At 43.9% G+C, this 17060-nt stretch overlaps 1 protein-coding gene across 1 annotated transcript in view; it reads right to left on the bottom strand.

Moving 5' to 3' along the window:
- The window catches only part of LOC311143386 (phospholipase D1), a gene marked incomplete at both ends in the record, with an annotated part of 66031 nt that overhangs the window by 11840 nt on the left and 37131 nt on the right, over window positions 1-17060 (bottom strand). The window contains 4 exon segments of the mRNA XM_084179220.1: window positions 9824-9913; window positions 10192-10302; window positions 10417-10524; window positions 13228-13346. Of these exon segments, the coding sequence (XP_084035346.1) occupies window positions 9824-9913; window positions 10192-10302; window positions 10417-10524; window positions 13228-13346 (428 nt within the window).

Genomic DNA, 17060 nt, shown 5'->3' with positions numbered 1-17060 from the left:
CTCAGTTCTAGGCCCTCTCCTTTTCTCCCTATACACCAAGTCACTTGGCTCTGTCATATCCTCACATGGCCTCTCCTATCATTGCTACGCTGACGATACACAACTAATCTTCTCCTTTCCCCCTTCTGATAACCAGGTGGCGAATCGCATCTCTGCATGTCTGGCCGACATATCAGTATGGATGACGGATCACCACCTCAAGCTGAACCCTGGCAAGACGGAGCTGCTCTTCCTCCCGGGGAAGGACTGCCCGTTCCATGATCTCGCCATCACGGTTGACAACTCCGTTGTGTCCTCCTCCCAGAGTGTGAAGAGCCTTGGCGTGACCCTGGACAACACCCTGTCGTTCTCCGCTAACATCAAGGCGGTGACCCGATCCTGCAGGTTCATGCTCTACAACATTTGGAGAGTACGACCCTGCCTTACACAGGAAGCGGCACAGGTCCTAATCCAGGCACTTGTCATCTCCCGTCTGGATTACTGCAACTCGCTGTTGGCTGGGCTCCCTGCCTGTGCCATTAAACCCCTACAACTCATCCAGAATGCCGCAGCCCGTCTGGTGTTCAACCTTCCCAAGTTCTCTCACGTCACCCCCCTCCTCCGCACACTCCACTGGCTTCCAGTTGAAGCTCGCATCCGTTACAAGACCATGGTGCTTGCCTATGGAGCAGTGAGGGGAACGGCACCTCCGTACCTTCAGGCTCTGATCAGTCCCTACACCCAGGCGAGGGCATTGCGTTCATCCACCTCTGGCCTGCTGGCTCCCCTTCCTCTGCGGAAGCATAGTTCCCGCTCAGCCCAGTCAAAGCTGACGCCAGGACAGCGGAGTCACTCACCACCTTCCGGAGACATTTGAAACCCCACCTCTTTAAGGAACACCTGGGATAGGATAAAGTAATCCTTCTACCCCCCCCCCTTAGGGGCGACACCCCACTTGGCCAAGAAAATAAATAAATTGTATTAAAAATATATATATATATTACATAATTCATGGATAATGTTTTAAATGCTCATAAAAGTGTGGTAAATGTGTACATTTTCCTGTTTCAAAAATATATTGTTCAAAACAAGCTGTTCAGTTACATACTACTCTGTCCTTCAGTGACTGCCAGCTCCACCTCGATTGTTTTGCCAGCTATTTGCTGTGAGAGGGAAATGCCCCAATGAAATCACAGGATTTCATAGCATAAATTATAACAGCAGAAATTAAATGGACCGTCCTGGGGGCGCTCAAATGTGCGTCCGTTCAGTTAGAAATTCTGGGTCTGCTCTAGTCTCCTCCGTCCCAATGAGTTGCTCGCGCCAGACAGCTTACTTCCGCATGTGAGACTAGATCTGCTCTATCAGGTACAGATGGCATACACACATTTAGCATACACAAAAATGTATGCACGCACGACTGTAAGTCGCTTTGGATAAAAGCGTCTGCTAAATGGCATATTATATTATATATTATATGGCGCTAAAGCAAAAAGCTACTTGCAATTAACTTGTAAATAAATAATAACAGTCATGGGAGCCTGGGACTTGATAAACCGAAAAACTACATCCAACAAGAGTCGAAGAACAGAGGGATACACTAGCTAGAAACTTAGCTTGATTGTTTCAAAAGAGATTGTCAATATATGTATTATTTTTTAAACATAGACTGCTGGTATTGTTTGCATTAAATAATCATTACTAGAACAAATTATTACACTGTACAGTAATAGATACATACAAAATAATGTAAATTTCAGCGTGATTATGAACCGTCAACAGCAAATCGTTAAAAAGAAAAACATTAAAGATATTTGTTTCATTTGACTAGATATTGTACTGTACAACACTGGATGGCATGAAATAATGCAAAAATAATGATAATAATAGAAATTCAGTTTGCAGGAATGGGGTACTCGAACGAGTGGCCGACGTCTCCATGGCCAGGAAGAACAATCTCATCTGCTGAGAGATAAGATTATATTAGTTTGTCATACAGGCAAAGTAAAAACAATACAATACTCACAACACTACAAGACAATCACGCAACACATAAATAACTGTAGAGAAGCAAGTAAAATAGTACAGTACTAGTGTGCAAAAGCCAATAAAGTGATTGGGTAGTGTCGTGTGTTGACTGTGACCTGGTGTTGTTAAAGGCCCGGATGGCAGTGGGCAAGAAGGATTGAATTCATATTGATATTAATGATTCATATTGAGATTCATGATTATTGACTCTCTCTCTCTCTCTGACAAACAAACACAGAGATCTCTAACACATGCCAACACAAACTACTAGGTCATCATTCTTACCTTAGCTGAGTGATTCATGGTGACGACCACGTTGGATCCATTGCTGGCCACCAGATCCATGAGCCTGTCTATTCCCTTCACCATCTTACCCTGAGGGGGAAAAAAAATGTTTCAGTGCTGTATCAGTCTTATTTATTTGGGTCCGTAATAAAGTAAATTGTTTTTAAAACACACACACACACAAAGAAGGATCTCTCTTCCTCTTCTCTCTCAATGAATGAACATTAACTTGTTAGCTACCTAACTTGTTTTGTGGGATACAGGAATTAAAAATGGTGAAATAGTAAGTGAAACATTTAGGATAACGTTAGCTATAGCAGCTTGTCTTCAAAAGTGTCTTCAATAGTACTGTCACTCCAACAACACTGGCTACAGCCTACCTTGAACAATACAAAGAAGATGCAGGTAGTGAAGGCCTGATAGTTTATAAAGTTAATACAATGTGCACTTAACTAGCTAGCTTAACATACCTTGCTTGCTCCTCGTTGAAGATGCTCTCTCATCTCTCCATCCATGATCTGAGGTGACAGACAATCGTCGGGACCACTAGTAAAATAATCCTTGATTAGCGGTAATTCAGAGCATAGTGGCAGCTTTGCACAAAGTAATGACAACTAACTAGCTAAATCAAACAACAAGCAACATCGCTATTTATCTGAGAAGGCAGCTGTCCGCTTCAACGATGATTGATTGGGATTGAAGGCGAGTGGCCAGGGCTAGCAAGAATTGGGATGCGGCTCAAAATGACATAGCTAACCGACAGCAAGATGCCTCTCGCTTCCAACAAGTTTAGGATAGGATATTGATTGCATTGCTTTCTAAAATAAAAATAATTCTGAACTGCTGAAATTATTGCAATACTGTTAATATATTTTGATCACTTTTCATTCCATTTTGGCCAGCTAATAGGCCTACCCACTGATCAAGCAACATCGGAAGAAAAGTGTGAACCTCTTTTTGAACGTTACTCATTAGCTCCAGCGTACGGCTACTTGTAGACAAGATCAAAATCCTTGTATTCATCAATACATTGTTGATTGTAAATGACAATTTATTACTACTACATTGCTAACTAGCTAGTTAATTATTCTGTGTCTAAACCAGCCTGATTTCATTGATTTGTAGTATGTTATCTTGAATGAGCCAAGTCAGCTGCGACACTCAGGTCAGGGAAGTTGGAGCTGGAAGTTGGCATCATTTCTGTCATGCTGCTTTGTTGACAACTCCAACCACCTCGCGCGGCGGGTATTCATCCAATCAGCGGCCGCCACTGTCACATCCACTCCCGCTCCCCTGCGTGACGTTACCAGTCTACTAACCACCGGTCCTGGCGGTTTCACGCACACCTGGCAACCATCATTACGCATACCTGCACCCTCAGTCACACCTGGATTTCATTACTACCTTGATTACTTACCCTTTATATAGCACTCTTTTGTTATCAGTCATCAGATAGCATTGTACAGTGGGGAAAAAAAGTATTTAGTCAGCCACCAATTGTGCAAGTAATTTTCATCATAGGTACACGTCAACTATGACAGACAAATTGAGGAAAAAAAATCCAGAAAATCACATTGTAGGATTTTTAATGAATTATTTTGCAAATTATGGTGGAAAATAAGTATTTGGTCAATAACAAAAGTTTCTCAATACTTTGTTATATACCCTTTGTTGGCAATGACACAGGTCAAACGTTTTCTGTAAGTCTTCACAAGGTTTTCACACACTGTTGCTGGTATTTTGGCCTATTCCTCCATGCAGATCTCCTCTAGAGCAGTGATGTTTTGGGGCTGTCGCTGGGCAACACTGACTTTCAACTCCCTCCAAAGATTTTCTATGGGGTTGAGATCTGGAGACTGGCTAGGCCACTCCAGGACCTTGAAATGCTTCTTACGAAGCCACTCCTTCGTTGCCCGGGCGGTGTGTTTGGGATCATTGTCATGCTGAAAGACCCAGCCACGTTTCATCTTCAATGCCCTTGCTGAGGTTTTCACTCAAAATCTCACGATACATGGCCCCATTCATTCTTTCCTTTACACAGATCAGTCTTCCTGGTCCCTTTGCAGAAAAACAGCCCCAAAGCATGATGTTTCCACCCCCATGCTTCACAGTAGGTATGGTGTTCTTTGGATGCAACTCAGCATTCTTTGTCCTCCAAACACGACGAGTTGAGTTTTTACAAAACAGTTATATTTTGGTTTCATCTGACCATATGACATTCTCCCAATCCTCTCCTGGTCATCCAAATGCACTCTAGCAAACTTCAGACGGGCCTGGACATGTACTGGCTTAAGCAGAGGGACACGTCTGGCACTGCAGGATTTGAGTCCCTGGCGGCGTAGTGTGTTACTGATGGTAGGCTTTGTTACGTCGCTCTGGATAAGAGCGTCTGCTAAATAATGTAAATGTAAATTTTACTTTGGTCCCAGCTCTCTGCAGGTCATTCACTAGGTCCCCCCGTGTGCTTCTGGGACTTTTGCTCACCGTTCTTGTGATAATTTTGACCCCACGGGGTGAGATCTTGCGTGGAGCCCCAGATCGAGGGAGATTATCAGTGGTCTTGTATGTCTTCCATTTCCTAATAATTGCTCCCACAGTTGATTTCTTCAAACCTAGCTGCTTACCTATTGCAGATTCAGTCTTCCCAGCCTGGTGCAGGTCTACAATTTTGTTTCTGGTGTCCTTTGACAGCTCTTTGGTCTTGGCCATAGTGGAGTTTGGAGTGTGACTGTTTGAGGTTGTGGACAGGTGTCTTTTATACTGATAACAAGTTCAAACAGGTGCCATTAATACAGGTAACGAGTGGAGGACAGAGGAGCCTCTTAAAGAAGAAGTTACAGGTCTGTGAGAGCCAGAAATCTTGCTTGTTTGTAGGTGACCAAATACTTATTTTCCACCATAATTTGCAAATAAATTCATTAAAAATCCTACAATGTGATTTTCTGGATTTTTTTTCTCAATTTGTCTGTCATAGTTGACGTGTACCTATGATGAAAATTACAGGCCTCTCTCATCTTTTTAAGTGGGAGAACTTGCACAATTGGTGGCTGACTAAATACTTTTTTTCCCCACTGTATATGTTTCTATGTCAGACACTTCTCTTGTTTTGTATCGCTCCATGTTCGATATTATTAAACTCACTAACTGCACCTACTTCCTGACTCCCTGCGTCTATGTTACAGAATATTACCTCAACAAATGGAAGCAGCAGTTAACCAAGACATCTCCAAGATGGTCGGCGAACAGGGACACCTACTTCGTCAACACCATGACCAGCTGGCTCATTTGGGGACGGCTATGGATGAGGTCCTCTACATTCTTCAACGAGTCGACATTACTCAAGGGGCATCATCTCCAAACAGTGGAGGATTCTCTATCACAAGTCGACCCAGCGAGCCAGTACCCCAGCCCATCCAGCAGGCCCGATTGTCCCTCCCGGACAAATATGACGGGACTCCATTGAAATGCTGTGGCTTCCTACTCCAGTGCTCCCTCTATTTCGCTCATCAGATGAGAGCACCCACCACCGAGCGGTCCAAGGTTGCCACGGTTATTTCTCTGCTGACTGGACAGGCGTTGGAATGGGCCATGGCAGTCTGGGAGAAAGGAGAGGAAGAACTAGTTTCCGATGAGGGCGTCCAATGATAGGTTGTCGTCTCGGCACGCCAACTCCGTCTGGACCTCTTCATGCAACCATCCGCAGGATGCTGCCACTGTCCAAAGTTGAGCGCGTACTCCGCCGGCCGCAACTACGCTCTGTCAGTGTCCGACACCAAGGCTATGGAGGAGTACAACCAGGAGGCTCTCCAGCAGAGTTTTATTCACACGTCCACCTCCCCTGCGTCGGCAGACTTCTTCTTCGTGGCCAAGAAGGACGGAGGATTGCGCCCGTACATCGATTACAGAAATCTGAATTCCATCACCAGGAAGTACCTCTACCTTCGCCGCGATTGAACAACTCTGTGGGGCCCGGTTTTTCACCAAGTTGGACCTGCGGAGTGCCTACAATTTGATCCGCATCCAAGAAGGGGATGAATGGAAGACAACGTCTGGTCACTACGAGTACCTGGTGATGCCTTTTGGATTAGTCAATGCTCCGTCAGTGTTCCAGATATTTGTCAACGAGGTGTCCCGGGACATGATTGGATGCCAGGTGTTCGTGTATATCAACGACATCCTGGTCTACTTGGCTACCTTGGAGGAGCACATTGCTCACGTCCGAGTAGTCATGGAAAGCCTCCTGGCCAACCACCTGTACATCAAGGCGGAGAAGTGCCAATTCCATCAGGAGGATGTCTCCTTTTTGGGTTACCATATCAGCCCACAAGGAGTCGTGATGGATGAGAGGAAGATGGATGCTGTCAGGTCATGGCCAGTCCCAACCACCATAAAGGGGTTACGAAGTTTTTAGGGATTTACCAACTTCTGCTGCCGATTCATTAGAAATTTTAGCTCGATGGCCTCTACTCTCACTTTTCTCTTTAAGGGTGGGCCCTGGAAGTTGGGATGGAATTCTGCAGCCTTCCGCCTACTAAAGGGTCGTTTCACCTCCACCCCGTTGCTTAAACATCCAGATCCTGCGTTGCCCTTCGTGGTGGAGGTGGACGCTTCATAAGTAGGTCAAGGTAATCCACAGAAATTGTATCCATGTGCATATTACAAAAAAAATCTGTCTCCTGTAGAGAGGAACTACGATGTTGGCGATCGGGAGCTCCTGGTGGGGAAGTTGGCATTAGAGGAGTGGAGACACTGGCTGGAGGGCACCCATAACCCATTTCTCATCCTCACCAACCACGGAACCTGGAGTACATACGGACAGCGAGGCGACTGAACCCGCGCCAAGCCAGGTGGGCCCTTTTCTTCACCAGATTCGATTTCACGCTGACATATCGCCCAGGTTAAAAAAACATCAAAGCCGATGCCCTGTCCCGTCACTATGATTTGGGAGAGGTTCCTGTCTTGAGTGCACCCATAATCCTGCACTCTCGAGTCATAGCCCCCGTGCTCTGAGATGTAGATGTAGACATTGGCCAGGCCCTGGAGAAGGAACCCGCACCTGCCACTTGTCCTCCTGAGCGCACCTACGTTCCCACGGGGATAAAGGATTGGCTATTGACCTGGGCACACAGAGCTGTCGTCGCTGGACATCCAGGTATCACCCTCACCATTCAGTCCATCTCTGGAAAGTACTGGTGGCCCACCTTGGTGGAGGACGTCACTCGTTATGTCAACTCCTGTTCTGTATGTGCCCATCCAAATCCCCCCGGAACGCTCCAGCAGGCCAAATCCCCCCTTCGTGTGCGTCAGCGTCCCTGGTCTCATCTGTCCATTGACTTTGTCACTGATCTCCCCTCTTCTGATGTTTTTTACCACCATTTTGGTGATCGTGGACAGATTCTCTAAATCAATTAGTTTCATCCCTCTCTCTGGTCTCCCTACTGCTCTCCAGGTCGCTGAGGAACTGTTCCAGCAGGTCTTCCAGCACTATGGGCTTCCGGAGGATATAGTCTCCGATCGTGGCCCCAATTCACATCACGTGTATGGAAGGCTTTCATGGAGAAGCTGGGGATCACGGTCAGCCTCACTTCCGGGTACCAGCCTCAGTCTAATGGACAAGTGGAGAGGATGAACCAGAAGCTGAGGAGGTTCCTGAGGAGCCACTGCCAGGACCGGCAGGGGGAGTGGGCCCGATTCCTTCCTTGAGCTGAATCCCCCCAGAATTCATTACGACACTCCTCCACTGGGCTGACTCCCTTCTAGTATGTTCTGGGTTATCAGCCAGCCCTTGCTCCATGGACTCCAAACCAGACCGAAGCTCCTGCGGTGGACGAGTGGTTCAGGCATGCAGAAGAGGTATGGAACGATGCCCACGTGAGACTCCAGCGCGCCGTCCGCCGTCAGAAAGAGCAGACGCATCGCCACTGCAGTGAGGCTCCCGTGTTCCATCCTGGTGATCGCATCTTGCTCTCCACCAGGAACCTCCCACTCCGCCTGCCCTGTAAGAAGTTGAGTCCCCAGTTAGTGGGACCGTTCAAGGTCCTCCGGAGGGTCAGCGAGGTAACTTGCAGATTACAACTCCCCACTAACTACCGGATCTCACCATCTTTTCATGTTTCCCTCCTCAGGCTGATGGTTCCTGGTCCCCTAGCTGATGCCGTCCCCCACGACACCCCTCCACCTTCCTTGGACATCGAGGGGAGCCCCGCCTATGCCGTCAGATCACTCCTAGACTCCCGATGTCGTGGGGGTCGGCTCCAGTACCTGGTGGCCTGTGAGGAGTACGGTCCAGAGGAGCGGTGTTGGGTTCCGGTGGACGACGTTATAGATCCAAACATCATCCGAGATTTACACCTTCGTCGTCCGGACCACTTCCCCGCACTGGCACTCGACTTCACCGGTCTACTAACTACCTGACCTGGCTACCCATCTTTACGCACACCTGGCAACCATCATTAAGCACACCTGCGCCCTATCATCAGTCACACCTGGACTTCATTACTACCTTGATTACTTACCCTTTATATAGCACTCTTTTGTTATCAGTCATCAGATAGTATTGTATATGTTTCTATGTCAGACACTTCTCTTGTTTTGTATCGCTCCATGTTTGTTATTATTAAACTCACTAACTGCACCTGCTTCCTGACTCCCTGCGTCTGCGTTACAGCCACTGCTCATTTACCTAGCTGTTATCAATAGCTGTTATCAATTTGTAAATTACAGTGTATGGAGAATGGTGTTATTTCTATCGGGAAAAAATAAAAGTAGATGTTGTTGCACTTGGAACCGACAGGTTGCTCAACTTTATTCATCGTTTCATCACGTGTAAAGGTGGTGGAATTATGAGGGAATGAAGTCAAGGTCAGAATATGCAGTATCTGTAGACACCCCTCCGCCACATATTCATTAATTCATATCCACCCCCCAACGAAGAGGGTTAATAACATGCTATTCTCATGCTTAAGTTCAAAGTCAGAATAAGGGTAGAGAGAAGTGCATAAAAAGGGATTTACGTTCCATTTATGCACGCTTAACTCGGGTCGCAATTTGAATTAAGCCCAACCCTGACACACACACACACACACGTTTGTTTTACTATCCTTGTGGGGACCAAACAATTGATTCCCATTCAAAATCATATTTTCTCTAACCCCTAATTCTAAACATAACCATAAGTTTAACCCCTAACCCTAACTCCTAACCCTAAACCCTAACTCCTAATTGTAACCCTAATTGTAACCCTAAACCTAAACCATAAGCCTAAAATAGCCTTTTGTCTTGTGGGGACCGGCAAAATGAAATTTGTCTTGTTTTACTTCTTTTGAGGAATTCTGGTCCCGACAAGGATAGTAAAACCAAACACAAACACACACACACGTGTGGACACACAGACACACACTCACACATTGTAAACCCACATGTGAACACACACATCATAAACACACGTCATAAAAACACACATGCAAACACACACACACACATGAACACATGTAGTGTACAATAGTATACACATATGTGCGCACACACACACACACCTGTACACTCGCAGGATCCTCTCTATCAGTGCATCTCCTATGCTGTTGTGAATGGTTCTATCTGCACAGATGATGAAAAAGTGGTTCTGGAATACTGATGAAGTGCCAAAACATGACTTATTGTAAGACTGCGCCGACATCGCACTGCACTTTACTTGAAGGGAATTTCCCTGACATTAGCGGAGATCGCATTCACGGTAAACTCAGCGGAAGTCAGCTCAAGTATAAATGACCTTTAAAAGCCAAGTGCAGTGCGATGTTGGCGCAGTGTGACTTGTTTGAATCCCAGCCTAAGACAAGTAACTTATCATTCAACCTCATGTGACCTAGGTGAGCAGTCTTATAGCTAAAGTATGATGGTCACCTCTATGTAGATGAAATATTCGCTGTTCTGGATGGCAGAGATGTAGGCCAGGTGGATTGACTCCTCGTGGACTTTAGTCCCAATAGACCACTGGCCTATCGACCTCAATACCTAAATACATTTTTTATACCTTTAAAACACACACACATACAGTTTTACAACACTTGCTGATAGTACAGTATATGCGTATACTATTGTATGTGTGTGTGTTCTCCCTATCTGTACATTAGCCTGTGTATGTTTCCCCAGGAGTGGCGGCAGCTCCATGGGGGCAGAGAGAGACTTGGGCATCAGACAGGGGTAAAACGTTGCTCCGGAGCGCTTCTTCACCAACTACAAGCACACACACATGCACGCAGGTGAGCAAACACACATACACACACAAAAAAAAAAAACACACAAAGAGACAAAAAGAGAGTTGATTAAGACCAGACATCAGAGCATTACGTTGACTGTGAAAATCATCCCCAGAAAAAGGCTACTAATTACACAGGAGAATAGCTATGTGATGTCACAGTTCCCTTTGACTCCAATATGCTGCCCTTACATCCACTTAGACAGAGGATCAGTGTGTGGTGCTCAGAAGTCACTGGCCTTCTCTGTCTACTTTAACAGTGGTTCTGATTGCAGTGAATGCGGGGTGGACGAGGATAAGCTCATCCACTAACTGTGCTCTTAATGTTCTATAATCCCTATTGTCTACACCAGACACTACTCTTTAACTACTATGTCTGGTGTCTCTTGATGAGCTTGACCAAATCAAGGAGAATGACAGAGGTCAGTAGAATGGTGCTCTCATAAGAACAGTATTGTTCTTCAGGGGGCAACTAACTGCTAGTCTGGGTGCCCGGCTGAGCGATTAGCTTTGTTTGTTGCAAAGCAGATTTACTTAGCAAAGCAACCGCCACACATCTCTCAAATTATGCTTTTAAGAAAGGACCGACAAAAAGTAATGTACTGTATGTGCTGTATTTTGTTGATTGAATTTATGAGAGGTTAAACTAGCTTTTTAAAGTGACAATGCTTGGATTTTAGCTTTATTCAAGTTTCCTTATTTCCTTATCAACATTTCACTTTCATTATCAGAAGCTGCATTCTCATCTTCGGTCATTTTCAAAACATTCATTTAATCTCTTATTTTTTCTCCCTCTGCAAATGTGTGTCCTGATAAGTAAGGTGGTGGTGGTGCAAATTAGCCGTCTGTATCTCATGTCAACATTCACCACAGGACCGAGGCTAATCCCAGCCCTGTGTTTTTAAACAGATGGTTACTAGTACAATAAAAAGTAGCAAATTATTTTAGCAGCAGGCGTCTCAGGCAATTAACAACTGGCATAATGTGTTGATTAAAAATCCATTCAGTCTCAATGAAGAGAGAAACGCTCTCCTTCTCCGCCTAGACTGGCACACATCCGAGAGCCAGCTACTCAAACTACGGTGACCTTGATGCAGAGAGAGACAACGGTAGAGTTACCAAAGACAAAAATAACAATTTCAGATACTGTGTTCATTCAGTCTTTGTTTATCGAGGTCGGTCAAGTGTTGGTCTAGTTGTTTTATGGAGAGACAATGGAGAGGAATGGAGAGGTTAACACAATAAACAAACTGGGTCTTTGGGTTCATTAGGTTGCGTGTGTTTTTTTTAGCACAGGTTGAATCCACCTTTTAGAAAAATTAAACGACAGGCCACAACGTGTAACTTATTTAATGTTGAATTCACATTCGTTGATAACCTGAATTCAACAAAACTGGATATTGAGCAAATGTCTGGTTATAAATTGTTTCAGATCGTTCTACTGTTCTATTGAGCACTGCTATTTGGATTCATGGCAAGTGATCTATTATATAGAAACAGTAACAGGCATAAAATGTATATATTTTAATGGGATGGTTATTGTGTATTAATTATGTTTTGGGCAACAACTAATCTATAGTAACAGACACAAACTGGCAGACACAAACTGGGGATTATACAGTCGGGAAAATACTAGAAGTCTTTATAGTAACTGATTCTGAGGGCCTACAGCTTATACACAAAGTTACTATACATCTGATACAGCTTCATATTCATATCTCTGAATAAATTCTTTTCACTTTGAAACTGTGCTTTCTTTTTGAGACCAATGAATGGAGAAAATGGCTTCGGGCCTTGTTCCCTGATCAGCAGTAGTCAATTGCCACCCCAATTTACTACCCGGGGCAACCCAATGCAATTGCACTTTGTCTTTGAGCCAGAAATTTCTCATTTTCACTCAAACACATAATCAGGGCCATTCATCTGGCTGTGGTCCCCCTGTTTTCTCCTCTTTCTCTCTCTTTCTCCCATTCACACCTAGCTTCTCCCTTTCTTTAATTACTCGAGAAAAAAAAAAACGCTACTCCTTTGATCCCCAGCCAAGCCTGAAATATGACTGGCGTTATTCTAAAGGAAACCATACAGGCTCAAACCAATTCAATTACCCGACAATCAAAGTAGAAAGGGCCTCAAATTGCCCTGAAATGGGAGCGAGGTAGAGATGGTGGTGGTGGTTGTTGTATGGGTGAGCAGCACACAAAGACTAACTGCAGGGGGTGCTAAGCTCAAGCTAATAAATATATCCCTCTATTGGAGAATGACTGGAGAAGGACTGGAGCACTCAGAGAAGTGGGAAACAAATCAACAACCTTATAGGTCATTTAGATAGCATGATTGTCTCCGACTGCAGCACTTAAGGTATATTTAGTTCATTTTTTCACGTTTTTCGACCTTGCTTTATGCGAAATTGCTGTGCTATTATTTCAAAACTGTAGGGATGAAATGGTGTTTGTATATGAGAGTGCAGAGTGTGAAGATGATAATTGATGCATTGTCTTAAGCTTTTGGAAAGTTGTTAACAACATCAGAAATGATAGCTGCCTGTACATGAAATAAATGTTTTATATTATGTGTATTATGTGTATTACTTCAGGACTTCCATATCATAAGATATTGAGAAGAGAAAGATATGATAACCAGAAACAAACAGTATGTAAAGAAACAATGTTAGTTTCTCTTACCTTTGTAAAATTCCATCTCTGAATGAAATGCCTAGCGATATTTTGGGCGCCACTGCCCTGCACCGCCACCCAAATATCATGCCACGGCATTCGGGGTGTTTTGTAACTGTCGATAAAGTCTTCAACACAAGCAAAAAAACAAATAAGAACAATTCAACAACATAACTTTGATAAGCCTACCAGTAACAGGACTACATCTGCATTGTTAGGAGCTAGTAAAATAAGCATTTAGCTGCACCCACTATAATATCTGTTCAACTGTGTACGCGACCAATAAACTTTGATCTGATTTTGATTTGACAAACACAGACACAATTGAGCCTGGGTGCATTGTGATCGTGCATTCACACAAAAAAAAGTAAAAATACCTTCCCCACCACCCACCCCAACTCAATACGAAACAAAACATGGCCCCTCATCCTATCTGGGGGGAGGGGGGTGATCAAAGATTGGCTTTAATCTCAGTCATTCCCCGCCTGCCCACATTTCCCCTTTCCTTCGTCTGGAAATGGCAGAATATTTTAATGTATGTATCTGCCAACAGTCCCCTCCCCCTGCTGTGTCTTACCTAGTTATTACGGTGTGAGCCCTAGACACACAGCTTTATAAAAGCACAGATGCCAGGGCTGGGGGAATGGAGAGGTATGCTTCGTCCCAAATGGCACCCTATTCCCTATTCAGTGCACACATTTTGACCAGGGCCTACAGGGCTGGTCAAAATTAATGCACTATATAGGGAATAGGGTGCCATTTGGAATGCACATGTTGCGAGCGGTGGAGAGAGAACTGACAGCAACCCCCACTGGCTGCAGAATGGGATGGTTTGGGAGAACTCAGGTGCAAAACTGACAACTTCAATTTTTTGTTTTTGTGGTTTGTTTCTTCTTTTGTTTGTGAGGGATTCTTTATTGTGGTTTGTTTCTTTGTTTCATTTTTTGGGTCATTTGATGATTTGGGATTGATCGAATGAAAGAGAATCCAGTTGTCGTATAGTTCATTTTTAAAAATGTGACCTTTTGTTGTTTCTGCAATTGTAAAAAAACACACACACACACACACACACACACACATACAGACACACACCAATGAAATCAAAACTAACTCGATGTCCTTCATGGTTTGTGGCATGTTCCAGGTTAGTCTATGCTTGACAAGGCACAGCACTATGCAGTGGTTGTGGATGACGTTGGAAAGTCAAACTGGTTATATCAGAATACAGGCCGCAACTGAAATGGAGGAATGTCGAACAGTCCAGAACTGAACTAAATAATGGACAGGTCAGGGACAAAGTTGTGGAGAAGTACAGATCAGGGTTGGGTTATAAAAAAAAATCTGAAACGTTGAACATCCCACGGAGCACCATTAAATCCATTATTAAAAAATGGAAAGAATATGGCACCACAACAAACCTGCCAAGAGAGGGCCGCCCACCACAACTCACGGACCAGGCAAGGAGGGCATTAATCAGAGAGGCAACAAAGAGACCAAAGCTAACCCTGAAGGAGCTACAAAGCTCCACAGCGGAAATTGGAGTATCTGTCCATAGAGCCACTTTAAGCCGTACACTCCACAGAGCTGGGCTATACTGAAGAGTGGCCAGAAAAAAGCCATCGCTTAAAGAAAGAAATAAGCAAACACGTTTGGTGTTTGCCAAAAGGCATGTGGGAGACTCCCCAAACATATGGAAGAAGGTACTCTGGTCAGATGAGACTAAAATTGAGCTTTTTGGCCATCAAGGAAAACGCTATGTCTGGTACAAACCCAACACCTCTCATCACCCCGAGAACACCATCCAATGTTTTTCATCAGCAGGGGCTGGGAAACTGGTCATAATTGAAGGAATGATGGATGTCGCTAAATACAGGGAAATTCTTGAGGGAAACCTGTTTCAGTCTTCCAGAGATTTGAGACTGGGACAGAGGTTCACCTACCAGCAGGACAATGACCCTAAGCATACTGCTAAAGCAACACTCGAGTGGTCTAAGGGAAACATTTAAATGTCTTGGAATGGCCTAGTCAAAGCCCACACCTCAATCCAATTGAGAATCTGTGGTATGACTTAAAGATTGCTGTATACCAGCAGAACCCATCCAACTTGAAGGAGCTGGAGCAGTTTTGCCTTGAAGAATGTGCAAAATCCCAGTGGCTAGATGTGCCAAGCTTATAGAGACATACCCCAAGAGACTTGCAGCTGTAATTGCTGCAAAAGGTGGCTCTACAAAATATTGACTTTGAATAGCTATGCACGCTCAAGTTCTATTTCTTTGTCTTATTTCTTGTTTGATTCACACCCAAAAAATATTTTGCATCTTCAAAGTGGTAGGCATGTTGTCTAAATCAAATGATACAAACCCCCAAAATATCCATTTTAATTCCAGGTTGTAAGGCAACAAAATAGGAAAAATGCCAAGGGGGGTGAATACTTTCGCAAGCCACTGAATGTGACTTACAATAGGGTAAGAGTCAGGAGTACTGAGGTTGTAGTAGTAGTAGTAGTAGTAGTAGTAGTAGTAGTAGTAGTAGTAGTAGTAGTAGTAGTAGTAGTAGTAGTAGTAGTAGCAGTAGCAGTAGCAGTAGCAGTAGCAGTAGCAGTAGCAGTAGCAGTAGTAGTAATAGTGATAGTAGCAAGGTTATTAGAGTTTTGTGTTTTTATATTCGTTTTTATTTCTATTCATTTTCAGTTTAGTTTCTGTTAGTTTTCAGATCCACTTGATTAGTTTTTATTTAGTTAAAGTTTTATAAAAAACATTTTGGTTTAGTTTTTATATTATTTAGTTTTAGTTTTAGGGATGTCACTTCTTGCCACTGTGGGACAGTAATCAATAAGATGATGGGTCAGGTCATAGGTTAGGTTAGGTTAAATGGTAGACTCAGTAGCCGCGTTTATACCTGGCGCTAACATTCACCCTTCTCTTATCCGTCTACATTGTGACCAGATTTCCTGGTCCCTCCATGTATGCAAATTATTTGACTGGTATTCTTTCAAAATAATATTTATTTCTTTTAAGACACATATTGATGCCATAAGTCAATGGTGCCCCCTGTCAATGATTTTAGAAGGTGGGATAATGATGATTTAAATGGTTTCACTGTCCAGACCCGTCTACACTTGTAAGATATCAAGACACAATGCGTGCCTGACTACCTCCAGAGGTGGTCAGGAAGATCACAATCAGATCACAATCCCTCTTTTAATCGTCTACAGCTGTCAATAAATGTGGGCCCAATCAGAATATGGACAAGATCAGAACAAAGGACGCATGTTAGAACCAGGTATAAACAGGGCTAGTGAGATGACATAGATGCACGAAGTAAACAGTAGTAGTGGGTCAATTTCCGCAACAACCAGGAGCATTGAATCGCAAGGCTAAACTTCTCCGCTCTTTTGGTCTTGTATCAACCACATTGAATGCAGCACACTTTGAAAGGCGGTGACGACTTGACAAAAGTAACCCTCTCAAATGCGCCCATTGAGATGAGCACAATGCAAGACTTTGCTCTCACACAGATTATCTGTGCATGTGCACAGGTGTGCTTCACGCTTCTACTCTGTGTGACTGTGTGAGAGCAAAGTCATGGCACAACTTACCCCAGGTGTGGGGTAAGTTGAGCCGCTGGACAGGGTAAGCTAAGCCGACTACACATTTCTGTACTGAATTAAATATTACCACTACCTTTTAAAAAATGTCTGTTTATATTTCTCAAACACAATTCAACACAATCACAATCGATTATTTGTCTTTTAATCATTTTTAACACCTAACAAACACTTTGTACTTTTTTTTAAACACTTTTGCCTGGCATTACACCTGGGAAAAAAACACTTACATTTG

This window comes from Coregonus lavaretus, assembly GCF_964263955.1.
Source record: "Coregonus lavaretus genome assembly, chromosome: 16".
Lineage (NCBI taxonomy): Eukaryota > Metazoa > Chordata > Actinopteri > Salmoniformes > Salmonidae > Coregonus > Coregonus lavaretus.
This window is presented reverse-complemented; position numbering and strand designations above follow the sequence as displayed.